The sequence below is a fragment of the Mesitornis unicolor genome, unplaced genomic scaffold, assembly GCF_000695765.1.
Source record: "Mesitornis unicolor isolate BGI_N332 unplaced genomic scaffold, ASM69576v1 scaffold17983, whole genome shotgun sequence".
Classification (NCBI taxonomy): Eukaryota; Metazoa; Chordata; class Aves; order Mesitornithiformes; family Mesitornithidae; genus Mesitornis; species Mesitornis unicolor.
This window is the reverse complement of record NW_010176866.1, coordinates 6,020-15,751: the sequence shown is the minus strand read 5'-3', so window position 1 is coordinate 15,751 and position 9,732 is coordinate 6,020. Positions and strand designations below refer to the sequence as shown.

General features: G+C 42.2%; 1 protein-coding gene across 1 annotated transcript in view; it reads left to right on the top strand.

Moving 5' to 3' along the window:
• Positions 1 to 528: 528 nt before the first annotated feature.
• The window catches only part of LOC104538607 (serine/arginine repetitive matrix protein 2-like), a gene marked incomplete at both ends in the record, with an annotated part of 14,311 nt that continues 5,107 nt past the window's right edge, over positions 529 to 9,732 (top strand). Inside the window, 2 exons of the mRNA XM_010181866.1 lie at positions 529 to 695; positions 3,088 to 9,498. Of these exons, the coding sequence (XP_010180168.1) occupies positions 529 to 695; positions 3,088 to 9,498 (6,578 nt within the window). The remainder of the gene's footprint in view (positions 696 to 3,087; positions 9,499 to 9,732) is intronic.

Genomic DNA, 9,732 nt, shown 5'->3' with positions numbered 1-9,732 from the left:
TGGGGGGAGGGGCGGACGCACGCACGGAAGCGTTGTCTCCTGGCGAACGCGCGTCCGTTTTCACTGCCGGGGATTTCGGTGGTGGTCTCTCGTGTTCCGACAAGAGGGGAACGGGCGAGCGTCTGTGCGATTGGTCTTACTGGTCTAAGTACATTGAAGCTCGCCTAGTTTTCTTTCCCCTAGCCTTATCTCGCAAAGTAAGCAAAATCTGCTGGAGAAGAGTGAGTGATGGCTGCTTGTTTTGTGAGGGGAGCCTGTTCAAGTTCTTACATAAAGAACATGGACTATGGGAACTATGGCACTTTAGAGAATTTGTTTCCCCTCCCTCGTGCCTGATACTTAGTTGCCACAACGTGTTCTGTTGTAAGTGAAAGTTAATCGAAAAGTGGCTGTTTCTCTGAAAGCATAGCTTCTTCAGGAAGCTAAAATACTGTTTTGAAGGGTTGAATATAATAAATGATTATTATTTTTTTTTAAGTCAAAAAGGCTCAAAATTGCTTGTATTATGTTGATATTTTTTTTGGTTAGTGGAAAGGTAGAAGGCCAGCCCAATGGTGACACAATCCCAGCTGAGCAAGCCAACCCTTCAGATGACACTGTTGCTGGTGCTGGGAGTCGTCAGAATGATCAGATAGTGCAGAAAATAGAGGAAGTGCTCTCTGGAGCCCTTGGTACAGAGCTGCAGTGCAAATCAGGTAAATGAAAAAACATTTGGCAAATATATTTTTGTATAAGAAGGTTGTCATAGTGCTTGAATCAGTTTTACAGAGATGAAAAAGTACTTTTCAGTACTGCTTCTCTCACTGAGCTTCATCTGGCAAGTATGTTTATTGTAATGTTTGTTAAGCATATTTTTTTCTACTGTGATTTACAACTGTAGATGGACAGAGAAATACATAATTAAAAAATTGAAGCTGGTTATTACATGAAAGCATTACATAGTGTGCAAAAAGTTATTTTTATTTTCTCTCCATTACAATAATAGTAGAATGTATAAATAATAGCCATATATATAAATATAATTGTGCTTTATTTTGTATATACTTCAAGGTCTCAGCAACAAAGTTGGTACTGATGGATAGAAGCATTATTTGTTGTGTTGTTTTGGATTAGTTTGCAAGATTTTTTCTAAAAATTGTGTATTAGCATTCAAAACTGTATGATGAACTGTCAGAGTAACATGCTTTGTTGTTTTAGAATGAACAGTGCACTTACTTTTGAAATATAGATGCTCAGATTGCAATCTTCCAAAGGCCAAGAAATTTTTTATCTATCGAGCTCATAACTTCAACACATTACTGGATTTATTATGCCAAAAAGTTGCATATGAGTATCTCTTCTAATGGGACTAGGCCTTTCTGGAAAATTTCTGAATTGGAAAAGTTAGTGAGATGAAGGCTGTAATTATTTAATTTCTAATTTATTTTTTTTTGAGTTGAAATGCAGGTAACTGCTGTGTGCTTGGTAAGTATAGTTCCAAAGTGATTTTTTTTTTTAAAGAGGCAGTGTAGAAAATTTTTTATTTCAGAGGTTTTACTTGCAAGGTTTTAGAATTGTTTTTTCTTTCTTTTATGCACAGTGGCTTGTTTACCTTGAGCATTTGTAACAGTCTTTCACTTACGCTGTACAAGTAGCACTTTAGGCTGGCATCTGGCAGATTTTTATTTGTATTTTTGCTCTCCTGTTGTGGAAGAATGAGGCAAGCTAACGTCGTAAATAACAAGACCTATTAACCTGGAATTTAATAAAATTACTATGGTAAACATTTCCACTGTTCATATCTAGAAAGGAGTTAATGTTGCTGTTGGGCAGCAGAGGTTATTTGAAAATGCTGTGTAGAAAAGGTCATTTGACTCTGCTTCATTGTTCTCTTTCATTGCATTCACGACAGTGTTGATGGAAACACTATTTTTTAAGCTGTTTACTCAGTAAAAATTTGTGTGCTTAAAACTACCTGAGATAATTGTTTATGGAATCTTAAGTCATGTTCACTTAATAGCATTGCAATCACTGACAGTTTTTGAATGATTTTGCATTGTTTACCTAAAAGAGTAATCACAGCCAGATTATAATCTGAGAATCCATATTGCTGCACTGCCAAGTATAAATATAGTCATTGAAGATAACATGCAAGCAGATTTGAATATATGGCTCATATTTATCAGAAAGTATAACAAGTTGCCTTTAATAGAAGTGACTTTCTCATGAAAACGTGGCCCTAGATCTGAAGGGTTAGAACGTAACACAGGTTAAATTCAGAGGGAAATGAAGTATAGAATTAAAAGAAGTTGATCAAAACCTTGGTTTTCCTCTTTTCTTTCCTCCTCAGTGACTGGTTGTCCTTGCATTCACCTGAATGTTAGGTACTTTCCTCTTTGAAGCAAAAGCTCTCTTAAGTACTTGCAGGTTTGTAGTTGCTTGCGGCAGCTGCAGTCCAGTCTGAGCAGCTGGTTGCGTGCAGTGCCTTAAAGCTTGTTTGGAACTGGAGTAGTAGACGCTGTTTCCCCAGAATTGTTTGAAGAACTTGGTCAGCAAGGAACTTAATCAGTAAATATGCTTAGATAATTTCTAACATGCTAGTAATATTGGGGTCACTCACAAGTTAAAGCATAGTAGGGGATAATGGGCCGAACATATTTCATACAATTAGCATACTGCCAGTTAGATAATTTGCCTGGAAAAATGGGAGTTCTTGTTTCACTTTCACATGCAGCTTGATGTAGTTTAAAAGGACATCTCCAGCCTCCTGCAAGAATGTGCTGCCTAGCTGAATATAGGTGGAAGTATATCGCACTATCTCTTGGAAAAAGTCATGTTCCCACTGGAACTGTGTTAATGACCAAGAAGATTTGGTTAACTTTGTGGAAGAAGAATTACTTATTTTTACTTAAAGTGGCTCCTCAGAGGAAGGGTAGGAGGGCTGAAAAGGGATTGTGTGCTATTTGGGTATGGTAGTTTAGTAAAGAAGGCATGAGTTTCAAGTTTAAATTTTTTCTAACTCTGTCCGTGTACTTGGTCACTAGTCTAAAAGATTTTTTTGAACATGTTTTAATAACACTTACAAGGAAAATATCATTTTTTTCCTAGATGTAGACAATAATGCTGTGAAAAATAGTGCTCAGTCTACAAAAAGAAGCTCTACTGCTGAAGATGAAATTCCTAGGAAAAAATCAAAGAAGAACAAGAAACACAAAAGTAAAAAGAAGAAAAAAAAGAAGAAGAAAAGGAAGAAAGAGAAAAAGCATAAAAAGCAGCCAAAGGAGTCAAAGTTGAGTGCACATCATGGAGAGCATGCAGACGCTCAGCATGCTTTTCACTTGATGCCAGAGAAATCAAGCTCCAAATTGAGTGTACAGCATGGGGGATTTGGAGATGCAAATCTGGCTGTCCACGTGCAGCCCGAAGAACTGTGCTTACAAGCAAGTGGGGAGCTTGATAGACAAACTTTAGGACTTGTTTCTCATTCAAGAACCGATTCTCAGCAATCTACAGAAAATCTTGGAAGTGAGAAGGGGACTTTGTGTGCCACAGGTCCTCCATTTAATTTAGAAGTCAGCCAAACTGATATCCAAGAAAATGCTAGTATAACTCAAATTTGCACTAGAGAAGAACAAATTAAACAGTCTCATGAAAATATTTGTCCTATGGCTATTAATGTGAGTGGAAGGGGTGTTCTTGTTGATACTGGAAATACTACTTTTTCTGGCATCCCATTTGGAGTTTCTGATTCAGCAGCAGCTCTACCTTCAAAGGCAATAGAAGCACTAAAAGGTTCAGAAGTAAAAGGCACTGAGGAAGTAAAAGCTTTTGGTACAGCTGAGAGCATGGAAGTGCTGAAATATTCGGAAGCATCTCTACAATCTGTGGCACTAGGGGGAGCAACTTCAGAATCTGTGTCTTTAGTAAGTGATGTGACAACAATTCCTAAATCTGCTAATCAGGCAGATCTGAATACTGTGAAGATAACTCACATGTCTGTGGCCATGGAAGAAGTGCAAATTCCAATGGAAAAATCTCTGCATATGGGAGATGTGAGAAATGTGGAAAGATCTTTGGAATTAGGTGGTGTGAGCAGAACTTTGGAGCCAGCCCTGAAGACCTCAATGATACATGATAATATGAGAGCAATGCAGTGCAGCTCCATGGAGGGTTCAGGTGTCTTGAAGACTGATGTATCTTTGCAACATCCTTTTCAAGTATCTGCAGTGACTGCTGTGCCCCAGGTGGAAATAAAAATTGCCACAATACCCCCGGGACTAGGAGCTTTTGTTACACAAGTGAAGGATATTGAACCAACTAGAGGCTCTGCACATATGGAAAATGTGAAAGCTTTGGAAGAAGCTCTGCAGCCAGTTGCTGTAGCACAGCCCAAAACTTTGGAAACTATCATGGAACCTGTTGGTGTTACAGCAAAAGATGTCAAAGCAGCTGGAGAATGTCTGCAGGCTGAAGTAGTCAGAGATGTGGAAGGTACCGCTGACCCTACAGCAGCATTCCGGCAGCCTAAAGCCTGGATAGAAACAAGAAGTGTGGATAGAAGTCAGGAATCTGCACTTCCAGCAGAATGGACAGATATGAATGTGGTTGCAGAGGCAAAAGGTTTAAGAGCAGCTTTTGAACCTCTAGCGTTTGTGCAGACCTCACTTCCCCAAACAGCTCCGGAAGTCCAGATGGCAGAGAATTTTAAAGGCCCACGAGCAACAGTGGAAGTTGCAGCACTAACAAGTCAAGCTACTCTGCAACTGGAAAATACTATTGCTTCAGAAATTTCAGATTCTGCTTCTAAGCCAGTGGCTGTAACAGAGGCAAAAGTTTCAGAAGGTACTTCATTACTGAGACAACCAGAGGAGCTGAGCTCAAGATCTGAGAGTGAATCAAATGTGAGAGGTTTGGAAGCGGCTTGCCTGTTTTTGCAGAAAGAATATGTGAGAAGTCCAGCAGTTCTAAGACCAATGGCTGTGGTGGAAGCAAAAACTTCGAATGCAGCTTCACTGTCTTTGCAAATGGAGGATGTGAAAGCTGCAGAAGAAGCTGTGCATTGTGGAACTCTGGCCGGATCTGTGCGACCAGTGAAAAGTTTGGAAACAACTCTAAGACTTGTAGCAGAGACAGAAAGGAAAGGTTTGGAAGAAGGAGAAAATGTGTGTTCTGAAACCAAAATAGGTAGCAAGGTTAGAGAGTCTGAGGCATTAGCAGGAGTGATGCATTTGCAGACCACAGCAGAGAGAGAACCAAAACATGCAGAAACAGTTGCAGAACCCCTTGGTGCAAGCAAAACAAAGAGTTCCATCATTTCACAGTCTCAGGTCATGGCACATACAGTAACGTCACAAACTGAGGTGGTAGGGGAGATAAAGGATTCTGAACTAGCTACCAGTTCTGAGGTGGTTAGGGAAATGAGGCATTCTGAAATTGCTCCAGAAGATCCAAGCAGAGCAGAGGCAAGGAGCAGAGAGGCAATACTAGAACCTGGGCAAACAGTGATGGTGGGGACTTCAGAAACAAGTTCAAAATATGTACAAGAACAAATGCTAGGTCATTCAAAAGCAATATTAGAATCTTTGCCTGAAGTGGAAGAAAAAGCTATGGTATCAGAAGTAGTGACAGGAATGGGAAACTTAAAAGAAATTTTGGATATGAGAACTCAGGGACCTCCCGTAGAATATGTAATTGCAACAAGGAGAACAACCACACAAAAAAATGAGCCCTCGTTTACCAATTTAAAAGATTTGGAAGAAGCTTCAGAAATTGAGAAAGCAATGAAAGCAAAATATTTGGAGCCAGCATCAGAAGCTAGCAAAGGGAGGTTGTTGGAAAGTATGAAACAGTCTGCAACAATAGAGGTGAGAGGCTCTGAAGTAGTCAAAGAACCCGAGGTACACATGGATATCCAAGGTTTGGAAACTTCCCAAAAGTCTGGAAATGCAGAGGTGATGAACATTTTAGAGGGTGCTTCAGAGGCCGTTCCAGAATTTTTGCACACTGAAAAGCAAGAACATCTGCAAGCAACTCTAGAAGCAAGGCCTGCTGCAGAGTGGAAGAGTACAGAAGAGGCTCCAGAAGTCTCGAGTGCTGCTGAATTGACATCTTTTTACACAGTTTCAAAACCAGAGTATATGAAAGATCTGGAAACAACACTGGAACATGAAGTGACAGCAGAAGTACAATATGCAGAAGGGGTACAGGGTCAACAAATGGAGGATGTGAGAGTTGCAGGCCAAGCCCAGGAATGTGAGGTACTGGTTGAGGAGAAAGATGCAGAGCAAACTCCAGGGTCTGAGCCTTTAATAGCAGAAACAGTTTTTAGTTCTTCACATGTAGTAGATGGAAAAGATTCAGCAGGGACTCCTGAATCCGAAATAATTGGAGACACAAAACAGTTGGAAGCAGCTCCAGCTCATGTGCCAGAAACAAATGATTTGGAAACAACTCCTCTTGCTGACAGTGTTGTAGAGCTGAAAGATGCAGAAGTGACTGTGGGGTTGGAGGCAGAGGAAAAAGATTTGGAAGCAGCTCCAGTACCTGAGACTATTACTGAAGCAGCTCCGGTACTTGTGGCAGAGGCAGGCCAGTCAGAAGTTACTCCACAGGCTGAGGCTGTCAAAGAAACAACTCCAGAACAGGAGTCGGAGAAAAGAGATTCAGAAACGTCCGATGTGCAACCTGATGTGGCGGCACGAATGAGGGAGACTCTGATGAGACTTGAGAAAGTTATTGAAAAAAGCAGCCATAGAAGCAGTGATAAAAAACATGATGCAAAGAAAAAAAGGAGTCGCTCCAAGTCTCAGTCCAGGTCTAGGAAGCGGAAGAAAAAATCAAGGTCACGTTCTACTTCCAGGCGTTTGACCTCTAAAAGAGCACGTTCCAGGAGCAGAAACTATTCGGATTCCAGAAAAAAGCATTCCAAATCTAGATCCCGATCTGTGGAGAAGAGAGAGAGGAGAGTGTCTTCCCGGAGGTCCAGGCGCAGACGTTCCAGGTCATCTGACCACTATAGGTCTAAATCCAGATCAGCAGAAAAGAGAGGGAGCAGATTGTCCTCTGGGAGGTCCAGACGTAGACGTTCCAGGTCTTCTGACCACTATAGGTCTCAATCTAGATCAGTGGAAAAGCGACTGTCCTCTCGAAGGTCCAGACGTAGACGTTCCAGGTCTTCTGACCGCTACAGATCTAAGTCCAGATCAGTGGAAAAGCGTCTGTCCTCTCGAAGGTCTGGGCGCAGACGTTCCAGATCTTCTGACCGCTACAGATCAAAGTCCAGGTCAGTGGAAAAGCGACTGTCCTCTCGAAGATCTGGGCGCAGACATTCCAGGTCTTCTGACCGCTACAGGTCTAAGTCCAGGTCAGTGGAAAAGCGACTGTCCTCTCGAAGATCTGGGCGCAGACGTTCCAGGTCTTCTGATCGCTACAGGTCTAAGTCCAGGTCAGTGGAAAAGCGACTGTCCTCCCGAAGATCTGGGCGCAGACGTTCCAGGTCATCTGACCGCTACAGGTCTAAGTCCAGGTCAGTGGATAAAGGAGGGAGCAGATTGTCCTCCTGGAGATCCCGCCGCAGACGTTCCAGGTCCTCTGACCGTTCTAAATCTAGATCCAGGTCTTCAGAAAAGAGAGGAGGCAAAGAATACTCATGGAGATTCAGAAATAGATCTATTTCTTCTGATCGTTCAAAATCTAGGTCAAGATCTGTTGAGAAGAGAGGTCGGAAGGCATCCGTGCGGAGGTCTAAACGTCAGCGCTCAAAGTCCTCTGACCGTTACAAGTCTAGATCCAGATCAGTAGAAAAAAGAGATAGAAAGCAGTCATCGCGGAAGTCTAAACGTCAGCGCTCAAAGTCTTCTGACCGTTACAAGTCTAGATCCAAATCATTGGAAAAAAAGAAGGAGTCCTCCCGAAAATCTAAGCGTCGCCGCTCAAAATCATCTGAACGTTACAAGTCTAGGTCTAGGTCTGTTGAAAAGAAGCGCAAGGAATCTTCAAAAAAATCCAAACGGAAGCGTTCCAAGTCCTCTGATAGTGTTAAGTCAAGGTCCAAATCTATAGAAAAAAGAGAGAGTAAGCTATCTTCAGGAAAGGGCAGTAGCAAGCGTGTGGTGTCTTGTGAACTTCAAGAGTCAACCACATGCCTTGAAAAAGTAGATGTTCCTGAACCTTCTTTTGCAAGTGAAGGCAGCACCTCCAAATCCTCTAATGGTCCCATGTCAGCAGCTTTGTCCGTTGAAGGCGTAAATGGCCCAGAGCTGCCTCCAGCATCTGAAAGTGGATTTTCCAAACCTTCTGATAGTCTTGAGGAAAGCTCCTCATCTGTTGAAAAAACAGTGGGTCTGCAGCCTTCTGTGATGTCTGAACTCGATAGCTCTAAAACCCCAGATGACCAGGAATTGGGATCCATGCCTGTGGATAAAACACAGGTTTCAGAGCTTTCTGTGACGTCTGAAAATGGATCAGCTGAAACAGCAGTGTCTCTGGAGTCTTCATCACTACCTGAACTTACATACTCCACATCCAAGTCAAGATCTTCATCTGTTGAAAAAAGGGGAGATCCAGAAACTTCTTCAGTAACAGAATTTCAGCTCTTTACGTCCCATGAAGACCAGTCGAGATCCACCTCTCTCAAAGAAATAGAGGGTCCAGAGCCTCTTCCGACACTTGAAAGTGGGTGTTCTGTATCTTCTGATGATTACAAGACAATCTCCGTGTCCTCTGGAAAAATGGAGGTTCAGGGGTCTTCTCTGATGTCTGAAAGTGTACTCTCCAACTCATCTGATAGTTCTGAATTGAGACACATCCCCATTGAAAATACAGATCTTCAGAAGTTTTTGCAAGTCCCTGGAAGTGAATCTTCCAAGTTGGCTGACAGCCCTGAGTCAAGGTCACTATCTTTTGAAACAGTAGAGGCTCAAAAATGTTTTGTAGCACCTGGAGTTACATGTTCTGCGTTCCCTGATGACTGCGAGTCAGCCTCCTTGCCTATTGAAAAGGGGCAAATGCAGGAGCCTTCTCTGGCTTCCAACAGTGGATGCTTCAGGCCACCTGATGGATATGAATCAGGATCCAGCTTTGCTGCACACGTAGAGGAGCTTCCATTGATGTCTGAAGGTGGGTCCTTCAAGTCACCTGATGGAAATGAATCTGTTGAAAACACAGAAGTTCCAGGTGTTTCCCTGACATCTGAGTGTGGTTCCATTGGGATCTCAAATGACCTAATTTCAGCATCATCTTTTAAAAAGATGCAGGAAGTTGTACTGACATCTGAAGGACAAAGCTGCGAGTCTTCTGAAGTTTGTGAGTCCATGTCATCTGTTGACAAAGATTTAGACGGTCCGACACCTTCACAAGTACTTGGAATTGACTCCTCTGAATCTTCTGAAATTCATAAATCAAGGTACCTGCCTGCTGAAAAAATAGATGGTACAGAATCTTTCTTGATGTCTGAAAGTGGAATTCCCGTGTGCCATGATGGCCATAAATCAAAACACAATTACTTTGAGAAAACAGAAGGTACAGAACTGTCATTGGCATCTGAGCTTAGGTGTTCTGTCTTGCCTGAAGGCTATGAATTGACATCCACTGCAGTTGAAAGAACAGAGATACAGAAGCCTCCTCTCCCACTCGGAAGTGGATTCTCAGAGTCAGCTGATGTTTGTGAATCAGTAAGCACACCTACCGAAAAACTACAGGCCCCAGTGACTTCTCAGACATCTGTCGGTGGACTTTTCCTGTTGTCTGATAGTC